Source organism: Beta vulgaris, chromosome 8, assembly GCF_026745355.1.
Source record: "Beta vulgaris subsp. vulgaris cultivar EL10 chromosome 8, EL10.2, whole genome shotgun sequence".
NCBI lineage: Eukaryota > Viridiplantae > Streptophyta > Magnoliopsida > Caryophyllales > Amaranthaceae > Beta > Beta vulgaris.
The window spans coordinates 57340402-57358545 of record NC_079209.1 but is presented as its reverse complement, the minus strand read 5'-3'; the positions used below and the strand labels follow the sequence as shown (position 1 = coordinate 57358545).

The following is an 18144-nucleotide window of genomic DNA, read 5'->3' as shown; positions in this document are numbered from 1 at the left end:
GGTACTCGAATTTAGGACCAACATTTGCTTTGTTTACCCTAATTAAGTGTTTTGCATGACTGCATGGGACAAATTAACCATTGTGTGTTGTGTCTCACGATTCTCACCCTTCCGTTCTTTCAGCTGACAACACAATACCAACCTTTTCCCTAATGTTCCTTTGTTTTTTCTTTTTGGTATCTATTCCACTAATGTACTTACTAGCTAGCACTAGTATAATACTCTCATTTTTAATTTTATCTAATTTAAGAATATATACCCTCACCCCAATAATTTGAGAATCTATTTATCACTAATTAGTTTAGATTCGAGTTTGTAAAGTTTTTAAAGGGAAGGAATGTTTGTCTATTAAATATTGATACATTCTCTGAATTTGAATTTATAAGTTTGATCCTTATCAATTGATCTAGCATATATTGGTATTAGTTTAGACTCGAGCTAATAAATATTTAATTTCCTAGTTAATTAACCATATAGTTCAACAAGGAAAAGTAATATGAACATATACATCTTGCAAACTGTCAGATGGCTAACGTTATAACTTTTGACCTGAAACCAATAATTATTAAAGAATCTTCATTATTAACTCAAAAATCGTAACTTTTAATTGCAAAATCTTAACTATTAAAGCAAAAATCATAACTATTAACGAGAAATACAAAACTCTTAACCCAAAAACATAAAATCATCCAAAACACCATAACCATAAACCTAATCCAACAGTTTACAAATTTTAGTAGAATATTTAAGTTGCATGACCTTGATTAGAGGACCATAAACAATCTTATGAAATTGTACAACTAAGATTTGGTTCGACCAAGTTAGTACAATATTGTAACTTGAATCCTAAATTGATAAATTTTATGAACCGTTTATCAAGGGGCATAGTGAATTGTACGTATATCTATCATGTGGAACTTGAACTCAAAAGTCTTTTGAGTCAACCAAATTAATTTTCCTCGTAAGAGTTAAGGAATCTCTGAAGTTAGTTTAAAGACACTTAGTTGGTGCCTAAATTTGCATGGTTTTATCCATTTGGTTTTTATGTGTTCTTAATGTTTTTGAAATTCTTTTATTTACCAACCTTGATTAAGTCATGGTTTGTATCTTTCATTAATTTTTCTTGCTTGGATTTTAATTGAGCTTGGTTTTATGTGACAATTAAGAAATAAAATATCAATTTAAACGATTACAATGTAAGTAGTAGTAAAATTAGCGGTTAACCCCCTTCCTCATTTGAAACTTCGATCGCAGCCGCCTGCAAGCTTGTCGGTAGTTGGCAAGCATTGAGTTAAGAGCTTACTATATATCTTTATTGCTTTTTTCTATGTCCTAATTGTTCATCACGGTTGTTTAATTTTATTGTAATGTTTTAAAAAGTTTTTCTTATAGATGATACTCTCTTTTTTTTTTTAATAGTACACTGTATTTTGCATAAGATTTTAAGTAAATACTCCATCGTTTCATAATATGGTGTCTACTTTATTTTGGTAGGTCAAACTTTAAAATCTTTGACCAAATATTCTCATTATTATATACAAAAACCTATTCATGTGTGATCTTGTTAGATTTGCCCCAAAATGTACTTTCATAGTATCAACTTTTTATATTTTTTTATTAATGTAGAATTGAAGATATATTATATGTCAAAGTTAATTACGTCTTAAAAACCGTGTAAAAAAGAAACAAACACTATATTATGAGACAGAGGGAGTATCATTTTATACTTTTCAAGTTTTTTTGTAGTGTACTTTTTGACCAATTTATATAAAATAAGGAAAAAAGTGAAAAAAAGTAAATTTTGGTGGATACTATTATTAACTTTTGATGGTCCAAACACTTCAAATAAGAAAAATTTAAACTATATAGCAATCAAAAGAAATAACCATTTAAGAAAAAATGTAGCAATTTAAAAACAAAGGAAGCATTACTTTATTTGAACAACAAAGAGTAAAAGTGAAGTATAAAAAAAGGTTCCAAAAATAAGAAAGATATTAAAGTTACAAGAAAAATAAATAAGAACGGATGAAGATAGGACTGTGCACCGGTCCAGGACCGGACCAGAATCGACTGGACCAGAATCTACCTTTTTCTTGGACGGAACCTGTCCGAAAAATTCTGATCCGATCTGATCCGGTCTTGGATCGGCTAGACCAGAATCTATATTTTTTATAAAAAAAATCTTTTTTATTTTACTTAAATATATTTATACATTAGATATATTAAAAATTAATATTTTTAATAACAATAATCCTAAAGTAATAAATAGTAGGTTTTTGAATTTCTAACTTTCTACCTTTTCGAACTTTTTTTAACATATAATATTTTTTTTACTAAAATAATAGAAATTCCGATCCAACCGATCTGGACAAAAATTTTAAGCGTTTAGACTGGACCGAAAACTCGAAATCGGGAATTTTCTTGGATCGAGGACCGGACCGAAATCGGTCCGATCCTGGTCTTTATAGGACCCTAAATGGAGATCACGTAGTGTTAATTTGGCTAAAGAATATAGGGTTTTTTGTCCCAAACTACCTTTAACTTTCATGTTTTTGCGAGAAATTACCTTACAAAAAAATTGTTGTCCCAAACTACCTTACTTTTACCATTTTGTTGTTGACAACTACCTTAGGCCGGTTTCCGACGTTGACTTTTGCTTTTTCCGCTTTTTTAATGTCACGTTATATCACTTGACCTCTTCAAAACCTTTTTTTAATTTTCCCCACCCTAGTTTCCTCATTTTTCGGTGTGCGCGTGCACTATCCCTCATATCTATGTGGCACTTTGTACCACCAATCCACCATTAAATTCCTCTTCTACTTAAACTAAAATTGAAACAATCACCCTCCTCAATTCCCACAAAGGTAATTTTGTTTTTCCCGCAATTTTGAACTGAAAAAACAAAAGTCAATGCCGGAAACCGGCATAAGGTAGTTGCCAACAACAAAATTGTAAAGTAAGGTAGTTTAGGACAACAATTTTTTTATAAGGTAGTTTCTCGCAAAAACTTGAACGTTAAAGGTAGTTTGAGACAAAATTTCCAAGAATATACTATTTATTTACCGGGATATTTGATAAATAAAAATAGATAACATTGATGAGAAGTCATATGATGACTTTTGTTCTTATAAGCAAATCCACCTACTTTTAATTTTAAAATAGGCAACAATCTAAACCCAATATTAAAAAGAGAACGGGTCACCTTTCTAAACATAATGATTAGTTTAATACTTCCTCCGTTCTGTTTTAAATGAAACATTGGATGAAATGACACTATTCATTGATCAATTTTAACTCCAATTTATCGCTATTATATAAAGAAAAACATAATCAAGTGGGATCTTGTTAGATTCGTCTCGATGCATACTATCAAATTATAACTTTTTTATACTTTTTACGTGTACACAACTAAAGATATTAATGACTAAAGAAGCGCGTTGGATTGCGTGAAAAAGCAAACGTTTCATTTAAAACGGAATGGAGGAAGTATTTAATTTAATCTATTTAGTAATCATATTCTTGAGTTCATTTAGTGACTAGATTGATCCACTTATTAACTAGTTTAATCTATTCAGTAAGCTTGTCAGGATATGTATTAAATCGTCAGTTGTAGTTTGAGACTCAAAGGAAAACAAAGGAAGGAGAAGAGGAGGGACATGTAGGTTGGTGCAAAATGTCTAGAGATAGTGTTGTATTAGAGTGAGATGGGATGGAATTGTTAGAAGAATGTAAGATTGAATATATTTAATTTTATGTCATAATTAGACCACATATCCTAATGATTTGTGTATGATAATGCCTAAGGTCCATCCACCACCACATATACATCTTCATTACCACCCTATACCACTTACGATTTTTATTAGTTTACCCATTTATTTTTGAGAACATTTGACGAGACACTAATTTGAACCTTGATATCTCTAATTATCAATAAGCAAAAATTATAGAAAGTTGATATTTGGATAACACACATTGCGACGAATCTAACAAGATCTCATATGAGTATTTTTTTTCCCCCTTAAGTACCAATTACAAGAAATATTCAAAATCATGTATGTGAATCATATCAAAAATCAAAACGAATAAATTAATAAAAATTATAGGAATTACTACTTAAGCAACTCAACAAGTCACATGTTAAAAAATGAAAGTTGTATCACCACATACATTATTATTATTATTATGATAAAACTTACCTTAATTAAGGATTTAACTATGAAATATAATCAAGATCAATCTGCCATCAATGGTTATAGCCTACAAAATAGACAGTAATAAAATTTTACTGAAATTTCATTATTTAAACCTGAAACTATTGAGTGAAGCAATGTACCTTTAGTTGCACTTTGATCATCATACTTTGTCTTTTAACAGTTTAAATGCTCTACTATGACAATTATATATAAAGATAATAGTAAGTACATGAGATGTTATTCATTTTTTTTCGGTCTAAAGTTTTAATATATCAAATTTTTAGATATTTGACCAATAGATGATTAAAAGTATTGATAGCCAATGTGTACAATTACAAGAGCAAATTGCGTTTAATTTGGGATAAATTGAATATATTGATGATTATTAAAATTGGACGTCACCTGGTTGATTGGTTATTTTCATATAGATTTCCTATCAAGTCCATTTGTCAAACGGTTGGAAAATCCTATAGTATAGGTAAGTGTCATCCAATAACTTTGCCAACCTATCACTAATTTGGGCCATTACTTGAGTTGCTCTATCCATGTCAAAGATTGAAAGTCGAATTCTCGTGATGCTTGCTACTTCGAGCTCAGAAAGGCCACTACTAATGAATTAACTAACACACTTCCCAACATAATTACTGGCGCGCTTTAGAACAAACATTTGCTCTTTGTATAATACTTCTCCGTCCCATAATATAACGCCTACTTCATTTTTGGTGGGTCAAATTTTAAAATTTTTGAAACATATTCATATGGGATCTTGTTAGATTCGTTTCAATGTGTAGTTTCATAATATCAACTTTTTATATTTTTTATTAATACGGAATTGAAGATATTAGAGATTAAAGTAACGTCTTGAAGACCTTGTAAAAGAGAAACAAGCCGTATATGTGTTTAGTCCCTTCTTTTAATTAAATATCTTCTACTTTATGTTTTAAAAAAAGTTATGCACAAATTTTCATTTTCTTAGAATTATTGGAGAATTTTTTTGAAACTTGCTTGAACCTTGGAATCATTATGCAGTGTTTGTGGTTATACATCAAACAACTTTTTTAAAGTAAAGATAATCGGTGCTCTTGCTTGCTTCAGACTTGGGTGCAGAGTATATAAAGTTAATCCGTAAGTAGGTCCCTAAATCATCAATTCATCCAAACTTCCATGGCATCAAAATGGTACTAAAACGAAGTGTACATGAATAACAAGCTATCCAAACTTCACTCTATTTTGTAACTGCAGTACAGGAAATGCCGTGGTATGTCTAACGGAAAACAAAATCCAGCATTATGACTTGGAAAACATGCATTCTTAAACATCTGCATTCCGTCCTAACTCATACGATCTAATGCAGAGACTTGAAGAATAATAAGCTACATAAATCAATAAAGTATGAATCAAAAATAACATTCAGAATAATAAGCTATATAAATCAATAAAGTATGAATCAAAAATAAAATGCATATATCCCTACCTGAATCATCAAACAAAGATACCATGACATTGTGTCGAACAAACAAGATTATAAGACAAATTAAGGGTCTAATGTTATCCTAATTTGTTTTCGGTTTTTCTGAGAGCTAAATACAATTACGGAAACCAAATAAAGTAGTTTTCAATAATCTGCTGCCAATCTTTAGAACTGGAAACTGGCTCTGACACTGAATGGACTCCATGAATTATCAGATAATGCAGTTTGGCGACAACAATCAACTAATCAAGCGAGGGGGCATCTATCATGGCTTCACTAAGTGTAAGACGATGCAGTTTCAGCCTCCCACTGTGTGACTACAGGGGCTACAGGAAACTGGCCCCATAGATATAAGTGTTCCAGCTCACAGGAAAGGGAAAAGGGAGTACTAAACATGAAGAATACAGATTTTCAAGAGATCCTACGTATATAGAGGAAACTTTATACGAGTGAAGGTGCCAGTATAAACTAATCCCGAAAAGCAAAGGATAAAACAAGCAAGGGTGCAAGCAAATCACAGGCATAGAATAGCAAGAAAAGGGTTCAAAAGGAAGAACAATTTGGCTTCCAATAAGTAGATACACTTCTAAAGCTGAACCCAATATGATTGACAAGAGAAAATAATAAGCCAGCTGAATGAGAAGATATGAAGTAAAACACAAGAACCATTGAATTAGACTTTCCATATCACTAACAACACTAAGCATACCAGCTCAATTTTGAGGGTACTGACAAGATTAGAGGAATGGGAAAAAAAAACTTTAACGAAACAAGCCAACATTGCGAAGACACGAGAAGTCATAAATCTCTTACTCGAGGAATCTGAGCATTATATTAAAGATAATGAGGCAAATACTTGTGGATGTGAAAGGCACAATAAAAGCACATCATATAGGTTCTCAACAGATTGAGATGATCAAAGATAATTAGGCAAATACTTGTGGATGTGAAAGGCACATTAAAAGCACATCATATAGGTTCTCAACAGAATGAGATGATTACATCTGGCATGAATATTACTCCTAAATCCTAAACTTTAGATTCATGATGGTTGATACAATTCAGGATATCACAAAGATACATTTCAAGGTACTTAGGCATTTTAGGGATCAAAGAGTGGTAAGAAGTTCTCTACCTATCACAAAGATATATTTATAACGAAATTTATGCCTACCACGGCACTGCTCAAGAAAAGCAATACCATGTACTATCTAAACATGGTAAGTGAAAAAAAACGACCAAGTAAATTCATTAAAATGATAAAACAAGTATGCATCTAGTCCATACAAAACCTCCGTGATCTGTGATGGTAGAGAGTATGACCTCCAAGAATAAGTGGCAATAAGAATCTTCTTCAATGACGGAACAACAGAGCACATCATAGACCCGAAATCTTGCCTGAGATGCCTTTTTCTTCATCCATAATGAACTTCTCGGTTTCACTCTCACTATTACTCTGCTTAGACACGGCAGACTCACGCTGTGGTGGAGCACCAGTAACTGATTGCTGGTAGAGCACACCACCAGAAAGTGTAAAGAGCAGGCAAACCAACCCGAAAGGGCTAGCATGCTTATCCCAGATCATTACATTAATCACAACAGTGAGAAACTTATTCACGACTCCGGTAACAGTAAAAGCAGTAGCAGAAACTGCCTTCCTAGCAGCAAAACCAAAGAAGCTAATCATCAACCCAAACACACAAGACAATGAAACAGCAAAGAATACAGTGGAATTGAACCGATCCCCTGCACTTGAAGTCCAGGCATCAAAAACCTCGGCATACTCCCCCGTGAGGATCCAAAGCACGGGGGCCATCATCAAAGACAACAAATTGTTATAGAACACGAAACCCCAAGTATTTAATCCAAGATTAGTCACCATATGCTTAATGTAAACCATCTCAGTAGTGATAGTCACCAGATACACAAACGCCCACGAATAAGCCGTCAATGTAAAAGCCGAATCAGTAGCAACATAACCAACAGCACCACCCAAAATGATCAGCAATGACACAAACGTCAACTTAGATGGCAATGGCTGCTTCCTAAAGGTTGTATCAGCAAGTGCAACCAAAAGGGGAGTACAAGATCGAAACACGATAAAAGTATCGACATTGGCGTGGCGAAGTAGGTTTGTGTTTGTGAAAATGGCAAGAAAAAACACAAAAGCAGCAGGCAGAAATTTCTTGGCAATGTCAATAGTAAAGGGATCATGGTGCAAAAACCCTAGTTTCCCCAAAATCCAAACTCCTAAAGCAGAGGTTAAATATTGCAAAGCAGTCAATAAACCAGGGTAATTAAACTTAGTGATTGCAAATTTGTTAATCACAGCTAACAAGCTGGAACAAAGAGCATACCCAATTACAAGACTACTAGTAGCATAATGTTGTTTTGCAACCTCCAATTTTACAGGAATCATTGTGATAATTTCTTCTTTTTAGGTCAAAAGTTCACTACTTTCTACAAAATTTTAAACACCCAGTTGGTAATTTTTACTCTAATGTAGTAAAAACAACATTTGAACTAATGGGTAGATCTTAATTGCAGAAAATTACAATCAAATCTGACTAACAAATTGAAAAGAAATTAAATTCAACCTAAAAAAAAGAGAAGAAAATGGAAAAACCTCAAAGATTGAAAATGGCTGCCAACATTGCAAAAATCCCGCGTCGGTGATGAGGAGAGAGAGAGATAGGAGGAGGAGAAGTGGGAGTAGCTTGAGATTGGAAAGAGTTATGGAGGGGTTGATCTCAATTGCAAAATATGAGGTTAACGACGTCGTTTAGCCAGCCGACAGGAGATTTTTATTTTTTGAGGATACTTTTTATGTTACAATGGGACCCACAGGAGGAGGGGAAAAAAGCTTGTGGAAGAAATCAGATCACACATGAGTTATGACAATGACATGATGAAAAAAACTTGTTGGATTTGTTGTTAATTAATTGCTCTAGATGGTAATATTTAATTTAGAATTTATGTTCGAACAACTTCAAATTTACGTGGCTCAATTTCTGGATCCGCCACTATATATTGAATTGAACAGACTAATTTCTTTTATAATCAAGAAATTATGTAGGTCATATAAATTTCCATGATTTTCTAATTTGGGTAGTTGTTTGGTTGATAGGAAATGAGAAAAAAGGGAGCAATGAAAATTTCTTTGAAAAGTGAAATTCCACAAAAACGTTGGAATTTATTTACCCACTCTCCCTTTGGTCATTCAAAATTCTCACATCAACTCATGGGAAGTGCAAATTCCTTGATGTTCCTGTCAAAAAAAAAAAAAAAATTCCTTGATGTCAACCAAATGTATTACGATTTTTTAGAAATTATATAAGGGAAATAACATTATTCTAAGAAATGAAACTTTTTATGAGAATTAAATTTTCATGTATACCAAACAACCACTTATATTAAGGTCAAATGAGAAGATTCTCAAAAGTAGAATGATCTTTTTGCTTCTTTTTTTTTTGTCGAATAATATTCGAACTTGATGTACAACTTTATTTATCATGCACATTTTCTTGAACATAATATGTATTTTTCCCAAGAGAAGTACTTTAGTTCGAAAATTAAACTCGGTATATACATTTCAAATATATTTTACATATTTTTAGAACTAAACGAGCATATATTTTAAAACATCCGTTTTGATTTAAAAACTCTTCTCATTACAGGAATCTTCTTATTCAACCCTAATAATTCTCGCTATATGTAGTTCTAGCCTCGTATGCACACGATGCATGCGATAAAATATTAGTATTAATACTGATATTCAAAATCGTAAAAAAACATTAATATTAACGTAAACAATAAACATGCAACTCGTACTTTCAATTTATTTTTACAAAGCATAGGATGGAAAATTAAATAAGAGAAGTTGGTCCATGCTTACTTTTTTCCATCAAGTTTAACTATTTAGTTTGAATAATATCTTAACTACAACAATATGAAATCGTAAAATACAAAAATGAGTTATATATACTCTATTTTTTTTTCTCGGTAATTTTATGAATTTTAATTTATGTTCTTTTTAATTGTTATTGAATATTTAGATAAAAGAGAACTTTGTAGTTTTGCCTTTTCACTTGTTGGAAAATTTCTTTGTTATGTTACTTTCCTTATCGGCTCATCTTTAGTAATCTTTTAATGGCAATCTAAAACTTTTTTATGTTCGTTTTTTCTTTTTAAAACTTTCCTTATTATGCATCATTATAATTAGTGAAAAATTTTGAATAGGTTTTTTTAATGTTTCAAATCAGGGACATATAAGTGTTTTCATAGGGAGACACCATAGCTCTCCCCTGACTTATCTAATAGAGATATAGTACTTTTATATTAATCATATGTTCCGATTAAGATTATTGTGTAAATAGTACACCATAACTTTGTATTTTTTTAAAAAAAATTATAAGCAAGATTAGTAGTGTCATGTCGAATGATGGTTAATTTGATATTTACCAGAAGTTAAAGTTGTTTACAAAAATACTTTTTTTTTTTTTTTGAATAGATTTACAAAAATACTTTGATGAAAAAGGAACTTATATTTTCAAAAATTACCCAACCTACATATTAGAGTTGGTAAACGGATCATGTCGTGTCAAATTCGTGTCGAGTTCACCGGATGAGGGATTTATGTTTTCAGAAATTACCCTACCTGCATAGTCCATACCTTTGATTCAATCACTCTTGTCCACAAATTACAGACATGCATTTATATCATCATGATGCCCTTATGCTGTGGGACTGTGGTAGCACTTCTGCTCAAGGTCAGGCGGGCCTTAATGCCTTATATATATGCTCATACAGTACCATACCAGCGAGATAAAAATAAACGAAAAAATTGTAACAAAAGAAGATTGAAAACACACAATTGGACCACACGTTCTCAAATAGAGGAAAACTAAATGCAACTTTTCCCAAAAAAAATCTATTCTCGGCGCAATTCAGCCAGGCAAATCGATTGCCAATTTCATTGTAACTCGCCGATGGTTATATGGTTTCTTATTAGCTGATCTTTAAACCCCAAGATCAATCAAACAACCTTTACATAAGTCATAATTAGAGCATTAACTCTGCAAAAATGTATTGACATATCTCATCTCCTCATAACAACAAATACAAATGACAACTTATTTTGTGTGCACGTAGCTATTCCTCAAAATCAAAATTATGTAACCTACTAAACTAGCATTATCTATAAGGGTAAGAGCTATCCCGTTCAACTTCTAATTAAACATGTAAAGCAAAATACATAATAAAAAAAACAATGTATACTATAAATCAAGTCGCCATCTAAATTAAATACGTACTATTTTTCAGGTAAGTGTGGGACTCACTAATTTCCTATCTCATGAGCAACTTTTGAGTGGAGTCCCTTGATGTCTTGCTCAAAATCATGTGTACAAGATAAAAAGCCAGCTCCCATTTTTAGTTAAATATATATATTTTTCTAAATTATGCAGCAGGTGCATAATCATAAGTTCCATCATCATCGTCGTCATCACCATCTTCCTTGAAACTTCTTTGAGAAGCATAATAACATTGATCTTTCACATCAATCTCATAACCATTATTGTTGTTCCATTTCGTTGAACTAAAAATCATCGAAAGGATAGACATTAAAACTTTTGGAATTCAAAAATGAAAATTTCTCAATAGAGTATGTTCCAATTTGCTTCAAACTTGCTAAAATTAAATTTGTAATATATGTGTTGCATTGAAAGGACATGATATGATGCTTATATAGTTATATACATAACAAGAAGCACCCTAGAAAAAGTTAAGCATGCAAAAACACAATGCAATACACGAGTAAACGTAAGAGATGCTCCTATGGGAACGTGCATGGCCCAAGGACTGGCATATATAGCACAATCTAGTCTATCCACGTAAGAAATCCAACGACAGCTAAGGCATGTTGGTTCGGATATAGGTAAGGTAGCAAAAAGGCAATTCTTGCGGCAATTTGTGGTCGTTAAAATGAGATGATTTAGATTTGACATGAAGAGTTGTTGGCCTTTTGTTGCAGGGGGCAATTGCAATTTGGTTAGATTTATTGGGTATAGTATATGCTTTTGGCTGAGTTATCTTTAATTTGTGCATGTAGGGACCTACTTTGTTGTTGGTAATTGGTAATATATATATATATATATAATATATATATATATTATATATATATATATATATATATATATATATATATATATATGTTGGATCGGACTACATATGATTGTTTAAGAAGTGCTTAACTTTTTGCATGGGAATATTCTACCACATACAGAAGGGTGTATTATATATTTATATTGACTAATATCTTACGAAAATGAAATACGCAAAATTTTTTTTGATACAAAGGAAGTTATCATACAAAGGTAAGGACTGGTAAGTGCTAACCAGTATATCACCCTATATTACAGAAAGTACTTCACCTCCAGTGATCAGGGGCGGTTCTTGGCCCATGCAGTAAGGGCGACCGCATAGGGCCCCTAAAAAGCAGGGGCCCCAAATATATGTTGTTGTATTGATTTTATTGACAAAAGGAAGCGTTCAGAGTAGTGGTAAGACTGCGTACATAATGAACATCAGAGTAAGCAGTTCGAATCCGCTTAACCTACAGTATTAAATTTTTTCTTTTTGGAAAAATTAAAAAAGCTGTCCATAACAACAATAAGCGTGTAGTTCTATTCTTTAATGAAAGTATTAAACCCATTAATTCCTCTTCTTATTCCTATACAAGAAGTCATCCCATTAATAGCTCCCATTCTCCCAAATTTTTAATGTTTAATTACTACATTAATGGCTCCCATTAAATATAAAATGATTTTCTTTCGTCAAAATTAAGAATCTTATATTTTTTTTCAAACAATATATCAAGGGCCCAGTTTTAAGAAAGTGCAATGGGCCCCCGTTACATTTGCCCCACCCCTGCCAGTGATTATAAAACAGAAAAAGTGAAACAAATCCAATCTACCTCATAATATCCTAGCACCAAGCAAAATGAAATACGCAAATTAAAGATATATACACACGATTTGGATTTAAGAATACTCTACGACTGTTATGGGGTAAAATTTCAGTCCTCGTGACAATTAATTATTGACAACAATATAATTATTCTACATTGCAACTTGGCAGCAGGCGATTGGTTTGAACATGGAAACACATGTTGCCAACGTGACAGGTTGTTGTGGCAGCTCCTGAAATGGTGGCAACTCCTAAACGGTGGCATGTTGTTCGTTAGTGGTCAAATCAGTTGGCAAACTGTTGAGAAGATCAAGGGAGATCCCTAAAAAGTAGGAACTAATAAGTTACAACACATTTGACAGATTTTGCTTAAACCATCATTATTTCTATTATTAATCGTCCTATTGTAAATCGTGCAAAATCGATGAACTTTCTCCCACTCACTCATAACCCTAAAAACTCTATTTCGCCTCACTTTCTCCATCAATTTCCTTTTTTTACTCTTAATTTGCCATCTCTTTCTCTCTAGAACCTGAGTTGCTCGTTCATCCTACCAATCAAGCAAAAACATTGTGCTTATTATAGTGGATTGGCGAAATACTGATTCCCCCGTGATTCTCTCCCCATTTAAAGAGTTTCCACGTAAAAAATTACTTTGGGTTATTTCTTTTTTTCTGCACTATATTTCACCCATTTATTTTGCCAAATATTACAAGTTTGTCAACTCCCATCCTGATGTCAAAATCTTCCATAAACTAAATTTGCACAACAGTTTTGGTGACTTTCCTAACTTTCCTCATGTACCCAAAAAATATATATATAATTTTATCTTTTTTCAAATCACATGTATGCCACTTATTTAGTTATTTTGGTCTGTCTTTGCATATCTTTAAAATACCTCAAATTCGGAATATGGTGATATGGTTCAGACGAGTAATTCCAACAAATAAAAAAGAATCGAAAACATGTAATACAAATTAAATAATGGAACAATATGTTGCTCATTATTATAAACAAAATCTTTTGATAATACACTGTTACTTAACTGAAGATCAGATAAGCTATACAAGGCAAAATTTTAGTTTTCGACCAACAAGGTACAATTACAAAGACTGTCAAATTTTACTAGAACACCTCTTTCCTACCCAATAAATAGGGTTGAATCTCAACACTCAAATGTCATATATGTAACATATTTAAACTAACTAAAATATACTCAACATAATTAAGCTGCAGGTGCATAATCATAAGGTGCATCATCATCATCGTCGTCTCCTTCGATTACACGAGCTGAGATTGAATAACTGCATCTTCCATTAATAATGCTATCATCTTCCATGTCATAAGCATGAAAATTTGTCTTGAGAATGGCCATGATAACTGCTTAGGTACGTAAAATACACAAGGAGATTTTGGCAAGTAAAATTATTTCAGTGTGAAAAAGACAAAGATGTATAAATTGCTTGTTGAATACTTGAATGTTGATGAACTTAGATTGGACTTCAAAACCTATATATAGAGTACGTACTACTTAGCTCAAAGTGAATAAATAGCAACGTTTGTTGCACAAGTTTGCACGTGGAAATCCCAAGGAAGTGCTAAGTGAGTGTGTGCTTACCAATCTCGTCATTGTGTAAAGACGAAGACAAAATTGCATGCAGGTATATATGGTGTTGTTGACAGTTCGTGGAATATAAACAAAAAGGTATGGATATATTCGGAGATTTATGCTTATAAGAAAGAGGTCAATATTGCTTTTGGTAGGATATTGATTATTGATATTATTTGGTGCCCTTTATGCATGGTGCATTTGTTTGGGCATATTCTACACTTTTCAAATTTTCTCAGTGCAGCAAACTCATTTATTACCTGGGCTGATGGCTGGCCTGGATTATATATGCCTTCTGATCAAGTGGAGTAGCTTTAAGATCCTTGCAATAAATGAATATTCTTAAAAATAACACAAAGTCTTAAAAAAGATGGTCTCACGTTAGTTTTAATAAAAAAAAAAATTGGGTGAAAGAGACAAAAATAATTTTGATTTGGTTGCTCTTGAAAATATTTTATCGCCGAGGCGTGAGAATTCTAATTTGTTTGAATTCAGGGAATAATAATGGTGTGAATCCAAACCCAATAGGGAATCGGGTAAAAACTATAGTCAACTTTTTGAAGAACTGACCAACCCAAGAGATATATATATTTTTAGAAAACGGACCTCATCTCACAAATTCTCACGATAATATTTAGGCGAATTAGTTAATATTTTTGGCAAATTAGTTAAGTATATCATAGCACAAGAGTTTAGAGCTGGTAATCTTTATGTAGATTTCCATTGTTTTTTAGTTAACATATTCAATACGTTAGTTAGTGTTGTTCTACCCCTCAAAAAAATAAAAATAAAAAAGTTAGTGTTGTTCTATGATTAGTTAAGATTAATTGAGCATTATTTTGGTTTCTAATATAAATGAAGAAACAACTTTTTTACAAATTTAAAATTTCAAATACAAAAGACAATAACTTGAAAGAATAACTTAAAATAACCTAGCATTTGGAGTAATTAATGTACTTCCTCTGTTTTTTTTAGATGTTACACTTTCTATTTTAGGAAGTTTTAAATTAGATGTTACACTTTTATTTTGGATAATAACTTCTCTCTATCTTTCTCCTATCACATGTTCACATGGGACGCTTTTGTTTTTCATTCTCTCTATATCTCTCCTCTCCAAAAATTACCTAGGAATCCGTGATTTAAAAAGTGTAACAACTAATAAAAAACGGAGAAAGTATACAATCATGACACATATTTATCTTGTTCAGGATTTACAGTGTTCTATACATTATTAAATTAGGTAAAGGGTACCTTGTGAATATACTAAACACAATGGATGAATATCTAGTGAATGACTATAGGTTATCATATACACTTGTCAAAAAATAATTCCCACCAAAACCTTCTAACAATGTACTAGGACAAGTAGAGTCGAATCCACAAAGTGATATTCGTTTCAAATCTAACTTCTAATGTTTGGAAAGAATGAACAAGACCAAAGATATTTGAATTAAGGTTTTAAACTAATAAAACTACAAAAATCAATTTGCAAACTAAAAGATCTAGGGTTATGGTATACCATATTCATATATATAATCTATCAATTATCATCAATAGTTCCATTAATTAAATATCTAGAGCACATGTTAATCCTACGGTTGGGTCTTACTTAACGCTCTCAAATTAACATATTCAGTACGGTCGCTAATATATATAATCAGATTTGGTAATTGTAGGTAAGCCTATAAAGAGTTCTATCTCTTGGTCTATGACTCATTCTTAGCAATCTTTAATCAGACAATTGACCAGATTGCAAGATTAATACAATAACCCTAATCAATTGGTGATATCAATGACTAATTAAACCATTAACAACATCAATCAAGATTCATAGCATATAATTAAACACGGATTCCAAACCCATAGAAAATAAAACTAGGCAATCACGAAATAAAGAATAAAATCTAAATCTACAAAGAAAAGAATTTTAAATAAATCCATGAAAGAAACTAATACAACTCATAATTTAGTGAAAAAAAGAGAAACAGGGTTTGCAACTAAAAACTAGAGAGAAAAAGGGTGAAGAAAACTAAACTAAACATAAGAATAAAAACTAACGTGATAGAGAGAAGAGAGGAGAGAGTTTTTCCTAATCTAAATAATATTAAGTAACCTAATAAGACTAGGACAGTAAGTCACGAGAAAAGAATAGTCGAAATATTCATGAAGTGGGCGAAATTAGTGATCCGCGCGTACGGTAACAGATTTCAGCGGAAACAGTTCCAACTTCGGAAAGGCATAACTTCTTGACTAGAAGTCTCCTCGGAGCGTGCTACATATTTTTGGAAAGCTATTAAATTCTAGTTTCTAAATAATTTGGAGTTACTCAATTCTCAAAAGTACATCATAAGTTATGACCAGAAGATAGACGTGACTCACTTTTCTCATATCTTCCAATCAATGATTTTCCACTTTATTTTTGCTCAAACTCATACTATAAGATATTCAAACGATTCTTAATTATGTAATGTTTCAAACTTCCAAATGCTCCTAACCTCAATCTTAGCTAATTATACTCTAAATATGTTTTCAATACATAAATTAATAAAAAACACGAAAACCTACCAAATAGACAAATATGAGTAGAATAATATAACTTAAGAATATGATGCAATATGAACCTAAGTATGAATCTAAATATTTTAAAATGCAACCTAAATGCACCTAAAAATCATATATAAATATGACACATTAATGACCTTAATGTATAAAGGTATCTACTGAAAATTAGATCATCAACTAATAAAATTGTCCAAATATACATCAGATAAAAAAATTAAAAGGACTTGGCCAATGCACACTAACTTAGTGTGCATCAAGTTGGTAATTGATATTAACTTCATATAGTGAGTTTTATAGAGATATAGTGAACTTATATATATATATATATAATATAGTGGATTCTTATTAACGTAAAACATAAAGTGAAATTATATGCAACATATTGGAGAATTTTAATTTTATTATTTATTTAAACATGCAAGAAGACGTAGGCAATTGCGCGCTTTAACATATAAGAAGATGTAATTTCTGCAAGATATAGTGAGTGCTTAAATGATATAGTGAGTTTTTGCATGATATAGTGAGTGTTTGAATGTTATAGTGGATTGTTTAGAAATGATATAGTTTTTGCATGATATAGTGAGTTTCCCTTCATGATATAGTGAGTTTCTGAATGATAAGTGGATTGTTAGAAATGATGTAGTTTATGCTATTATATAGTGAGTTTAATTTCTTCATGATATAGTGGGTTTCTTAATAATATAGTGGATTTTTCAGAAATGATACATGCTTTCACCTGATGCACATTAATCTTAATATGAACTGGGTCCACATAAGTCAGATTGTACTTTAGAATAGAGGAAGATGATCAAGGTAACTTTCATATAATTAGTCGCATCATCAAGTAAATAACTACCGACATTTTTACAGAATTTATCACCTAACATACTCCAAACCAACAATAATCAACTAACTAAAATATGGAGCTAGCTTTCTCAACTAACTAGTAGACATATTTTCTAAGAAGCTAGGAGCTTTTAAAAAGGACAAAAAGAGAAAACACCAAAATTCTAGCTTTCTGCTGAAATTATGCGGCAGGCGCAAAATCAAAAGTGCCATCATCATCATCATCATCATCATCACCATCTTCCTCGAACCTTCTTTGAGATATATTGTTGTAGCCTATCCAATCATCCTTGTTACAACTTCCATTCTTCCAGTTTCTCAAATTAATGGCAATGAAGCTAACTGACATATTTCGAGACCAAATAGTTGGAATAATTTCTAAAATTTGGTTCGAAACTAGCTTATAGTTTAGTACTATATATTACTATGTTTGTTGTTTTTGTTGTGGAGATTAAAGAAGGCATAGTAGATGGTTATATAAAGGAAGAGAAGGC

The 18144-nt window shown here is 31.8% G+C and overlaps 1 protein-coding gene across 1 annotated transcript; it reads right to left on the bottom strand.

Annotated features, from left to right (window-relative positions):
• Positions 1 to 6605: 6605 nt before the first annotated feature.
• LOC104902118 (GDP-fucose transporter 1) lies at positions 6606 to 8299 on the bottom strand. The gene has a single exon (XM_010689800.4). The coding sequence runs from the start codon at positions 8084 to 8086 to the stop codon at positions 7046 to 7048; it is 1041 nt and encodes a 346-aa protein (XP_010688102.2). The 5' UTR covers positions 8087 to 8299; the 3' UTR covers positions 6606 to 7045.
• Positions 8300 to 18144: the final 9845 nt, after the last annotated feature.

Excerpts from the sequence above, each read along its gene's own strand:
- LOC104902118 (XM_010689800.4), bottom strand. The coding sequence starts at position 8,086 with ATGATTCCTGTAAAATTGGAGGTTGCAAAACAACATTATGCTACTAGT.